Consider the following 11,820-nt stretch of genomic DNA (forward strand, 5'->3'; position numbering starts at 1 on the left):
AGATCATCGTAAATCTCGGCCTCATTCAGCCCATAATGCTGCTGAAGTGTTAAAGAAACCTGGTTGCTTTAACAGCAGAAGATGCCATGGCTCCAAATCATTACTGACTGAGGAAACGTAACGGTACGACTGATACCTACTGGGCATTTAAATACCTATATCAAAACAAGTTTACTTTTCAATTAGCATAAGCTAAAACTAAAATGTTTCTGAGCCTGAAACAGAAACCTTATTCGTCGGCAGAAGTCCAGATGGAAAACATGAGGCCCAAGAACAAGCTGGAAGCTGTTACATAGAGTATAAAGTAAGCTCGGTTGATGATGTTAATCTTTCTGGTCCAAAAGCCAGGCTTCCCTTCCTCCTTGGCATTGTTCGTAAGCAGAGACAGCATCCTTGTCAACTCCTTCAGTCCATCTGAGAAGTTGACAAACACCTGCAGCTGCTCCGTCAGTCGGCTGCTGCAACCCTGGGAAGATGATGACCCGGTTAAAAACTGAGATTCTAAAAATTATAATTAGACAGCAGGCCACTTTATGAGCTTTTTTGTTTTCTGACAGAAAACTATAAGGAATGAGTGTGAGTTGACGCTGAAATCAAAACACTTTTGCTCAAGCAGTCTTTCCAGTGGGGGTCTAACACCAACCTGCCCCAGGTCATTTGGCATCTTGTCTGCAGACACACCAAAGATACATGAACACCCAGACCAGTTCTTCTCTTCTAGAGGAAACAGAAAAAGCACATTGTGCCTTCAGGTTTGCTGATTAGAATATTTGGAAGGCAAAAGATAAGGACTTTCTTCCTCCAACAGACTGGTAGTCTAGTCCTTCATTTGTGTTGTAAGTGTTTTTCTATATAGAAACATAACATTGTTTTTACTATAAGTTTTTAACAAGTGTAAAATACTGAAACTTGAAGTTCTCTTTTACGTCTTGACCAAATTCAGAACAGTTTTCAGATTGAAATGAGTCGTCTCAGTTGGATCCAGATTCTACTGAACATGTACGGAAAATATCAGAAAGTGTTTTTAAACAGAATTTTTAGTTTTGTTCAACTAAATTTTGTATTGGTGCTAAATTTGTGTTTTACCTGACATTTTCTTAACCTGTTGGTCTCAGGTTGTCATTCACAATGAAAGGACCCAAATTTGGGTCCTCTAGTGACAGACAGGTTAAGAGTTTACTAGTTAAAAGCCCAGAGCACATAAGCTACTCTTCTTACCTTTCTCACAGCTTCGGTAGTTGGCGTTTCTATCTTCACTGTCTGCACAACCGTCTTCCAAACTGTGTCTTTTGTTCCTCTCATTTTCCTGGGATTCAGACTCGATGTCCATCAGATGCATCATCAAAATCGTCTCCAGGAGGCTGAGGAACATCAGCGCAAAAATCCCAATGCAGTAGACCGCTGGGGAGACATTATTATAAAGATGGTGACAATGAAGAAATCACCACTTAAAATATTTGACAATGCTGCTGAAACAAGTTATTCAAAACTTTAAACATAAAATTAAGCAGTGGGAAACAAGTTTATCACAGTAGTAAACTGTTAAAAAAATTATCCTTATGTTTCATTCCCATTTTCCACATGACTTTGAAAGACAGTCAACAAATGTTCAGCTGTGTTGAGATTGGGGATCTGGGAAGGCCATTCCAAAACCTTAATATTAGCCTGGTTAACATCTTCCAAAAACAGTTTACGTATTTTTACAAAACTCCTGTATTTTACAAAATGAATATTTTGAATATTTTTTGGTTTTAACTGATTGGAAATTGTATGTTGAATCCATTCTGGAAGGAAAAAAGGCAAAAAACTTTTCATTTTTATCTTTAAAACTTCATTGCATCTTCCCAGAACTTTGTTTTACATCATTAAAATCTCAGAACCAATGAATAGAGTAGAGCAGGACTTGATCCACTTACCAATCAGCGGGATCCTGTCTGACGATGACGGCAGAATGTCATTGAGAATGAGCTGCATCACGGTGACAGCCAGCAGCACCGTGACCTTGAAGCTGATCTTCTCACCTCCTCTGTCTGAGATCAGGAAGGAGGACAAATCCAAGCACAAGAAGAAGAGGACAGGCAGCAGGAAGTTGACGATGTAGAGTATAGATCTCCTTTTCATATAGATCTGTAAAACAGATGTTTGGACATGTCATTGTTCTGGTTTCTAGATCTACTGTGAGTTTAACACTTCACCAACTCACACTAATTCAGTCTATAACACTCCCTAAGCTGCTGTGAGTATGTTAGGATTAACAATATCCATTATTTGAAGAAAAGACACAGACTGACGGTAAACATAAGAAGCCACCAGTTACTTACAGTGTAAATAATTGTGTCTTGCTGGGATCCAAATGGTTTAACCGTTTTGTTGGTAACTGTCATTTTAACAAACAACCACTCGTACTGCGTTCTCATCAACTCACGTGACCAATTAGTAGTCACTGAGGAGTTCAAGGAATATAACAGGTTAATTTCCTCAACTGGAATTGAAGAGAAAACAATGTTTTAACCCGGGGAAATGGACACAGCATGCAGCGGTACTTTAACAGCAACTGTAACAGCATCAATGCGAGCAGTTGGACAATAATCTGTCTCATTATCTCATCTAGAAGTTAGTGATTTAAAATTGCTGGTAAATCCTCAATGTGCTAAAATATCTCAATAAGATAAAAATCTGGTTTGAACTATGTGTTGTAAAGTCTCATGCAATCAGCACTAAAGCACTAGTAATCACAGAAATTAAAAACACAATTGAAAAATAGGAGAACAGCTTAAAACCGACTTACCGGAGTGAACAACTGATTTAATTGAGAGAGTGCAGCTCTGAACGTCAAATGGGAATTTAAAAACCTGCATCATGCATGTGCTGACCAGCACCTGGTCATTCTGGATTAAGACTGTGCCATTGTTGGTGATGGTGAGGTAAGGACTTGGAGGGGCTTTGTCCCTTTCTGTCCTGCAAAACAGAAATATTTCATTTATGATACATGCAGTCAGGACAAAGCAACACTTTGTCAGCCAGCACCAGACTGTGGATATTGTAACTTTCATCTCTTATTTTTCCACCACTGTGCTCTTTTCTTTTGGTATGTCAACCTATGGGGACATTAACCAGTTCACACCCATATTTTGTACTTATGCTATCTTGTCCTTTCCTACTCATTTTGTTCATGAAGGAAAGCTTTAAACCCAATATACTTAAATTACTTTCTCTGCTGATTGTAGTCGAGTATTTTGAAACATATATGAAGAGAAACAGTGAGATAATCATTCTAAGTTGACAAAATTGTGACCTTTTGGCTTTCCGTAGTCCAGTACTTGCTCTCTGCTGCATATGTAACTCACTGTAAGCTAGATGTCTTTCACAATTATACGGTAAGTTGCATATATTTTAAACTCCCTGCTTGTCTTTGTATATCAGCCCCTCTTTTCCTGTGAGTTTTGTGATCACAAACTCACATTATCATGTGACTCCTGCGAGTTTCTGTTTGTTTGTTTTTTCCTTCCCATTCCTGAGTAGCTGATTCTTCATGCTGACTCTCCAAACAGCACACGGTAGTGCAAAGTGCCTTAAAAGGTGCCATGAAAGTTATCTTTATTTACTTATTTTCTGTTGACAACAAAATACAACAAATCTTCGGCTCATCTGATTTATTCTTCATCTGAAATCCTGCACGAGATTGTAATGACTAGACTGAGATGATTCAGCCACCAGAGTCACTTAGAAAGGTTCTGACCCCTGGGGATTTTCCACTTTGCCTTGCTGAGGACTCATTAGGACTTTGCCACTTTGAGGACTCATTAAAGGGCTGCATGAGTATTGTGTTAGTTGTCTCATGTGTCTGACAGATTTTCTTGTCTTTCCATTAGGTCCAAAAGTTATCATTTAGATGTTTGGCATATTAGTTTTGTTTAAACAGGGCAAGTGCATGCATATCCATACAGTACACTTACATTTCATCAATGGTGAGATCTGGCTTCCACAGAATATCTGTGGGAATTGTAACTTTTGTGATGTTACAGAATTTACTGGGATCCCAGGAAATGAAGTCATTCTGCCAGTGCTATGGAGAAAAGTAAAGAATGTGATCACAAATTTTAATACTACACACAATTTGGAAATATAAACATTTGAGAAAGCTTGAGGTCCAAAATTGGGTCGAAGAACCTCCAAAAGCAGTGTTTGCGTTGACCTTAACTTGAGTCTCCACTGGAGAAATCTGACATTCATTTAAAATGTCATACATTCTACAAATTTCATAATTACCTTAATTATAATTTTGTTGCTCAGAGAAATATTAATAAAAGATAATACTCACCATAACTATCCAAACATATGGTACGAATGTCTGGTCAATCTCTCTCTGCAAACAAGCATATCGGTGAAGACCAAAAAAAAATATTTAAAGTGACCATTATGTGTTCAAATTAGGTGAATTAAAAAGATATGTACTCCATTTTCACTAAAAGGTGGCACAGTAACAAAAATGTTTTTCCTTTGCTAATGTAAAAGAAGAGAACACAAAGAAATATGTAACAGCTGAAGTATTAACTTGTTTATTCAGTTTTCACACAAGTTATCATTTAATAGCATATATAGCTGATACATGTAATTAGAAAAGAGTTTGAAAATGCTTCTGCAGTTATATTGCAATCATTTATTTTTTAGCTATTTCTTTCTTGTGACTGTTTCTGCAGACATTTACTATTTTGAATTCTTCAATAGGTTTGAGCACTTCAAAATATTAATCCTGGCAAATGGTAGACACAACAATAAAGGTATATCGTCTGAACTGACAAGGTTGGGTTATTGTAGTGAAAGTTGAAGGAAAAGAAAACTTAGCTTTGCACATATTTATTACCCAGATATATGAAATTTGGCAATTTCCCAACTTACCACATCCAGGATAGCGTACAGCAATACTTCCAGATGGACCTTTGTGGCTTTTCTGAAGTCTTTCACAGGTCGGGTCAAGGAAAACAGATCATTGCCTCTGTTCAGGTTCAGGTAGTTTAAAACCTCCTGATAACTACACACTCTTTCAGAGGAAGCCACTTCTACAACTTCAAACACAAAGAGACAAAGAAAAATCCAGGCACAATGGCAGAAAAATGCAAACATTTCTTCTATAGATTACAGCTTTATCTGTGTTATTTACTTGTGATCTTGAAATTAATTCATAATTTATGAGTCTCTGCTGATCAGTACAGAGAGAACTCACATTTTATCAATTAAATGTCCAATGTTTGAACATAAATGTGCACTTATGGTTAACCACAACAATGCTTTTTACATTCCCCGGAGTCTGACAAAACCCTCCAGGTCTGATGTAGTTACCATAAGTAAGTACAATACCGCAATGGTAAGAAAATATAAATAAATTAAAATCTATTTGTAAAGTATAAAGGAACCTGTCTCTATGGGTAATTAATGTTTAAACTATTTTCAGCTTTACAAGATAACATTACACAGGTTCAACTGTTTCAAAATTTCTTTGTAAAAACCACCACCACCAAAAACAAACAAAAAAAAAAACCCTTAGCTTCATAAAATAAATATAATTTAATAGGGGATGGAGGCTGCTTCTGCTAGTAGAGAAATATTGCAAATAAAAATGAGAGCACAGTAGTCTAGAAAGCAGATTCTATAGTAACACAATCCTGACATATTATTCTAAGTTTTTTAATAATAATAGTAATAGTAATAATAACAAGAATCATAATAATACCTATAAGGACAAAGTGAAGAATGAAGTCCCTCAGCAACATTTCTATGAAGTCCAGGCACTACGATGGTTGAACAGCAAGTGTGCAAATGAGATCACAGCAGAAATATTATACGGCCAAATCTTTCATAGGCAAGGGGTGGGCAAACCTCATCCCTAATCAAATTCTATGATATGATGGGTTTATTTGTTTATTTATCAGTATAAACATGAAATGCTTACACCAATATCTGGCGCAGTTAAGATTCCAAAAAGTAGATTTTTTTTTTAATTAGAGAAAATTGAAAAGTGGAGGAAAATTTGGTTTTTATTTGGTAGTTTTACAACTTGGTTCATACTTGAAAGATAATAAATATGGTTGAAATTAAATGAATTTTTACAGCTTTTTTTTTTTGTACAAAACTTTATTGTATTTTTAAAAATAAGAATAAGCAATTTATTATCCGTCTTATTTAAAGACGGATCAAAAGACAGAGATCTATGGAGAGTGAAGAGTTTTAATAAATTAATGACACAGTTAAATAGTTATTACATAAGTTATTTATTGTCATTTAACACTCTTCACTCTAAGAGTCAGGACATACTGGAGCAGGAGTTTGGTATTAAGCTCTGAAAATGTAAAAAACAAGTTTATCCCTCATATGGTTTATATGTATATAACACCGGATGTTACTTCTGGTGAAAACTTCGAAGAAAACAGGAAGTGGTAGAAGGATGATGGTTTGTTTTTGTTTTTTGGACAATGTGTAGCTGGCTCCACCAGAGCTCTCACAGCATCACATAGTTCATAAAATGTTGTGTGTCATTCAAACATGTTGAATCCATAGTTTTTCTGTAAAATCACAGACTATATTTTTCCTCAAAACGCCACATTCGGACCTTGTTGCTCCAATGCCTGAATCAGACACTGACTTCTTCTTGACTGATATCTGATGAGCGCTAAATGGCTGAATTATGAATATATCTCATGTAACTTACATTCGCCGCTTCCATGATATTGAATGACATCGTCTGACCAAACTTATTTTACAAGTGATTTTAATTTAATATCTAATGGGAACACTACAAACACGAAATTGCTTCTTTTTTTTCCCCAACATTAGCAGAATATAGATTAAGATTTGTACACATTTGTAATGGAAATGGAGCTAGAGACAGAAACGCAGCGTGTTCAACACATAACAAAAAAAGGAGGAATATTTACAGGATGAAGAACAATTTGAGTTACAAAGACACTTATTTACCATTTAGGATTAATAGTTTTGTATTTCTATGGTGCTACATGCTAATTGTTTTAATAGTACAGTGTAGCGCACATTAATTGCTGTTGGTATTAACCTAATATGATTCATCTTTACTCCACCCTCATTTTCCCATCACACACATATGGTTCTATGTGTCTTATCACACTGTATGACTTTCATTTTTATGTTACATCCATCAACATTTAATAACTGCAATGGCTTGACATGCTAAATATAGACAATCTAATTGTTGTTTAATAAGTCGCACTGTTTGAACCTGTTTTTATATGTTCAAACATTTCACAAACCTTCAGTTTGTGAAACGTGTGTCATTTGTTAATAAAGAAGCAAAGCAATCTCTACATGTTTATCTAATATGGAAGTGTTTCATTTAAGCAAGTTACATTTTCAGCTGCTGCCCACATTGAAAATATTATGGCTAAAAATGCAGTGATGGATATGACATAGCATATTGCAAAAATCTTGTTGATTCTATCAGCCAGTTTGGTCCAGTAGCCTCTCTTTTCTTCCTGCTTATCGGTGTTGAGAAGAGTAATCATTTTCTTCATCTCCCTCAGTTCATCTGAAAACATCTCCAGTGTCAGTGGGCCCTCCGTGTGCCGGATGCTATCCTGCAGAAGTAGTAGAGGTTATTCAGAAATGTTTTGATTGGACCCGACTTAACCAAATCGATCAAATTAGAAAATAGACTTCATTTATGTGTTATTTACTGAATGATTAGATCAAAGCTTTTTCATGTGTTAAAAAGATTCAGATCTAATTTTAGTGCCGAATATGTGGGAAAACATCAAAGTGATATATCGACACATTTTTCATATAATTTTCTGAGCTTAAGTGATTTTGCCCAGATGAATAGTCAAAAAATGTCCATCATTACATGAGCCGTAAGAGTTCAAACCAAAACAGACTTGCAGCTGTTTTGCATCACAAACATTCTTTACTTTTTCTTTTCAGTTAGTCACATAAAATCCCAGTAAATGACGCTGGCATTTGTGATTGCAACATGTCAAAATGTTTAAAAAAAGATCAAGGGTTATGAACACTTTTACAAGGTACTGTAATAAGTTGAAACTGATTATACTCCTAGCTGTAAACTAGGACTTTAAATAAAGACTTCTAACCTCTTTGGCTGCAGATCCCCTTTTAAAACCTGATTTGTCAATCAAAGATGCACCGTATTTCTTCATTGCTGTGAAGATGTAACAGATGTAAAAACAGTAGAGTTTATTAAACTAAAATTGAATAAATCTGCATGAATATTCAGTTTGTATAATCTGCCAATGACTTTCTGTTTTATACCCTCCAGACTTGGGTCTTGGGCTGTTTCGTCGTCTTCTGATGCAGAATCCTTCTCAATCAGATACTTCACAAAAATGGTCTCTATGAGGCTGAGCATCATCATCGTAAATATCCCAAAACAGTACTTCACTGAAGGGGTTAAACAGCATTCGTTATTTAACACAATTATGCACGGCATTCTAGAACTATAATGTCATGAATGTTTAATTTTGAGCTTCATTACTTATAAGTGGAATGCTGTCGGAAGAAGAGGGCAAAATATCGTTGAGAATAAGCTGCATGACTGTGACGGCCAGCAGCACAGTGATTTTAAAGCCAACTTTTTCACCGCCTGTGTCTGACATGAGGAATGACACCAAGTCCAGACACAAGAGGTAGAGAATAGGGAACAAGAAGTTGACAATATAGATTACAGAACGCCTTTTCACAATGATCTGTAAGATGAAAAGGTGAGAATTAAAATAGGAACAAATTCTTGCATTGTAAACAATTTCCTATTACATGACTAAAAAAGAAAAAAAAATACTAACACGAAAATATAAATGTCCAGTTGAATTCCAGGTATGGACTGTCATGTTGCAGAACAACCACTCGTATTGCGTTATTATTTTCCGGATCCTGTTTGTGTATGTTTCATGGCCAAAGCGGCTTTTCAGGTATAAATCTTTTGCTGAGGTGAAAAGAAAAATCAAGTGCAAGGTTTCTCAGCAGGAAGAAAAAATAAAATGCATGTGGCATGTTTACAATTAAACATGGTGTAAAGTTGCCAAAAAACTACTTACAATCATATATGTTTGAGACGAATGTGATGTTGCAGATTTGCGTATCAAAAGGAAATTTGTTCACTTGCATCCTGCAGTTGGTCGTCACCACTTGATTGCTGCTAAACTCTGTCTTGCCATTGGAATTAATCTTGAGATTGGGACTTGAAAGAGACTTTTCCTTTTCTGCCCTGTAGGAAAAATGTACCTCAGTCATCACATACAATGTTCTGTCTCAAAGGTCCTTGACTGTTAAATAATAAATATAAATCAATCATATACTGAATGGATAAGCTTACATATCCTTAATTATAATGTATGGCTTCCACAAAAGTTCACTTGGAACTATGATTTTGTCGATTCCACAAAAGTCATTTGGAGACCACTTAATGTAGTGGTTGGTCCATTCCTACAGAGGAAAAAGAGAAAAGGCAAGATAAGGTTAACAAACATAACTTCATATTCCAAAACATATCTTTTAGGTACGTCCTACCATTTTAATGCCAAGATGAGTCACAAAAGTCTGGTCAACCTCTTTCTGGTCAAACAGAATTGAAACAGAATGAATGAAGAGATTGCTGACAGCTTACTGTACAACACTCAAGGAAAATGTGATCAAAATTAACTGCTACGAAATGTTAAAAGTAGCAAAGTGGCTAAATTGTATTGGTGTAGTGTTTTTCACATGTCAAAAAACAATTTAATGTAAAAACGGGCATAAAGACATGAAGATAAAACAGCATAAATGTAAGAGATAGCTTAAATCTTGTTAAAAGCCAGGCTCTCTGAGGATGCATCCATTTTGATTTTTGAATATTAATGAATCATCAGCACTAAAACAAATTCACGCTGGGGTATAGATACAAAACATTTCTAGGGGGATTTGCAGACAAATTCAGTCCATTCTACCCGTTCTGTTACCCACAGCGCCTTCTAGTGGCAGGTGTGGAAAACTAAAACAACAAATACTTGTTTTGCTTTTTCTGCAAAAATACTGAGAACCTATTTTGTAAAGTGAAAAAAAAAAATGTTTCTCTCATGAGTGCAGTGTGTAACTGATGTCCGTCAACAGTTTTTATAATTAAATTCAATTATTGTCTGGGGTGATCTTGGTGAGAAAGGGGAAATAAAAGGCTGGCGAATCACAGTAACACTCTCTCATTATGTTGGCTGGAAATGTTACCAGGCAGAGTTACTGCTTCATTTTATGAAAAAGGAAAAACAATGTGCAAGCTGAGAAAAAAAAAGACGTGAGGGGAAGGGCTTAGCCCATAAAGGGTGGAAGTTTGATTGTCAGGAGCTGTGTTCAAAAACGAGAACAAGATGTTTGTGATGGAAGCTTGAAATCTGAACCGAAGAGGGTCAGATTTCACAAAGAGTGGAGGATGTTCATAAGCAAGCAGGATTATTTTGATTGCGAGAGTTATCAAGAAAGTACCTCTATGAATGGAAGACGTTTATTATTTATACAGCAGTTTTTTTTTTAATCTGCTTTTGGTTTGATTCCCAGCTCAGAAATCAATGCACTGCATCTTTCTTTCAATGCATTTTGTTTAGCTTGTGAAGTTAAACCAAATGTGGAGGAATAACCACAGGGCAGCAGAGCTTCCTGGATTATAATCAAGATTGGCTTTGATGTCAATACTAATGTTGCAGGAGCTAAGGCTGTCATTGTTTGATAAAATAAAATAAAAACTACACAAGGTGTTTAATTTTTTTACAAAGCAGCTACATAAAATAACCAACTGGTTGTACTTCAGCGCTATCTATCATAAGAAATACATAATTTAAATGTTTTTTTTTTTGTTTTCAAAAAAACTGAAAGAGTTAGATATGTTTCACTTGTAATAACCTCTCTCTTGATTACTTGAATATAGTAGAAAAAAAACATAGCGACTTACAACATCCAGAATGGCCCAGGGATCTAATGTGAGATTCACCTCAAGAGGGCGTTTTCGTTTTTGGATAGGCAGGCCCATGCTGTACATAGCATTATCTTTGCTCAGGTTAAGGTGTTTCAGAATGTCGTAATCTGTACATTCCCCAGCTGAAATATCAAAAATAGTTGGAATCAGTAAAAGTATTGGTTTAAAGTATTTTGTGTTATTGATTTTCACATTTAGTAATATGTTTTGGCCTGAGATAATGTTTGCAAATACGTTAATGTAAGTCTTTCTTCCCCTCCCACCAAACCAGTGGAATAGCAAAGATTATTCTAGTAAAAATATAGCTAAATGTACTGAATCTGAGTTAATTTACAACAACAATGTAGAAACAATTTTCGAAAAAACAGATGTATTAACTTGTACTTTTTGGCTGCTTTTGTCCCTCCATATTGGCAACGACTCCACCTGTGGACAAGAAAAACTCAGGCATCGTTTTTTTTTTCAGTGCTATAAAAATACAGTTTATTATCTATCTGAATCAGAAGACTTGATCTTAGAACATCACTAATCTACTTAATCAGCTTCAGAGCTTTGTAAAGCAAAACACTTAAACACAGAACAGCTGCTGGGAGCCAAAGAACCAACTCTGGCAGAACCACAAAGGGATCCGGAGGCTCCAAACTCAGTGGCATTAGTCTTATTGTTATTAAGGCTAAAAAGTTCAGTGTCATCTGTGATTTAATATCACATAGAAAATCTAATAGCTGTTATACTGAATATTTGTTGCCAAATTTAGTCAGATAGATCTACACTGCAAAGACACAAAATATTACAAAGTACTTTTGGTCTTGGTCTGGTCTTCGGCAGATTATTTCACTTAT

The 11,820-nt window shown here is 35.7% G+C and overlaps 2 protein-coding genes across 3 annotated transcripts; both read right to left on the bottom strand.

Moving 5' to 3' along the window:
* Nucleotides 1-102: 102 nt before the first annotated feature.
* On the bottom strand, nt 103-6,014 carry LOC106937482 (5-hydroxytryptamine receptor 3A-like). 2 transcript variants are annotated; one of them, XM_015019014.1, is made up of 10 exons: nt 5,732-6,014; nt 4,900-5,066; nt 4,322-4,366; nt 3,957-4,066; nt 2,789-2,958; nt 2,322-2,482; nt 1,917-2,127; nt 1,219-1,401; nt 644-717; nt 103-466 (listed from the first exon to the last, which is right to left on the bottom strand). In XM_015019014.1, exons 1-10 carry the CDS (start codon nt 5,769-5,771, stop codon nt 230-232), a joined length of 1,398 nt encoding a protein of 465 aa, XP_014874500.1. In that variant the 5' UTR covers nt 5,772-6,014; the 3' UTR covers nt 103-229. The 2 variants fall into 2 exon arrangements, with proteins under 2 accessions (XP_014874500.1, XP_014874498.1); XM_015019012.1 differs by lacking the exon at nt 5,732-6,014 and having other exon boundaries at nt 4,900-5,621.
* A 998-nt stretch (nt 6,015-7,012) lies between these two features.
* Nucleotides 7,013-11,508, bottom strand: LOC106937472 (5-hydroxytryptamine receptor 3A-like). Its single transcript, XM_015019001.1, has 8 exons — nt 10,955-11,508; nt 9,547-9,591; nt 9,353-9,462; nt 9,075-9,244; nt 8,823-8,962; nt 8,516-8,726; nt 8,293-8,421; nt 7,013-8,182 (listed from the first exon to the last, which is right to left on the bottom strand). Exons 1-8 carry the CDS (start codon nt 11,039-11,041, stop codon nt 8,088-8,090), a joined length of 987 nt encoding a protein of 328 aa, XP_014874487.1. The 5' UTR covers nt 11,042-11,508; the 3' UTR covers nt 7,013-8,087.
* Between the last annotated feature and the right edge of the window lie 312 nt (nt 11,509-11,820).

Source organism: Poecilia latipinna, unplaced genomic scaffold, assembly GCF_001443285.1.
Source record: "Poecilia latipinna isolate Pla-1442-1.1 unplaced genomic scaffold, P_latipinna-1.0 Scaffold2357, whole genome shotgun sequence".
In the NCBI taxonomy this organism is placed as follows: domain Eukaryota; kingdom Metazoa; phylum Chordata; class Actinopteri; order Cyprinodontiformes; family Poeciliidae; genus Poecilia; species Poecilia latipinna.

What these genes read in the sequence shown, in the direction of transcription:
- LOC106937472 (XM_015019001.1), bottom strand. Translation starts at nt 11,041, where the DNA reads ATGTACAGCATGGGCCTGCCTATCCAAAAACGAAAACGCCCTCTTGAG. An exon ending in CCTGGGCCATTCTGGATGTT is followed by an intron (nt 9,592 to 10,954) that starts GTAAGTCGCTAT and finishes CTGTTTGACCAG; the next exon opens with AAAGAGGTTGACCAGACTTT. An exon ending in CTCATCTTGGCATTAAAATG is followed by an intron (nt 9,463 to 9,546) that starts GTAGGACGTACC and finishes TTTCCTCTGTAG; the next exon opens with GAATGGACCAACCACTACAT.
- LOC106937482 (XM_015019012.1), bottom strand. Translation starts at nt 5,124, where the DNA reads ATGTTTGCATTTTTCTGCCATTGTGCCTGGATTTTTCTTTGTCTCTTT. An exon ending in GATCTCACCATTGATGAAAT is followed by an intron (nt 2,959 to 3,956) that starts GTAAGTGTACTG and finishes TCTGTTTTGCAG; the next exon opens with GACAGAAAGGGACAAAGCCC. An exon ending in AAGACACAATTATTTACACT is followed by an intron (nt 2,128 to 2,321) that starts GTAAGTAACTGG and finishes TCTGTTTTACAG; the next exon opens with ATCTATATGAAAAGGAGATC.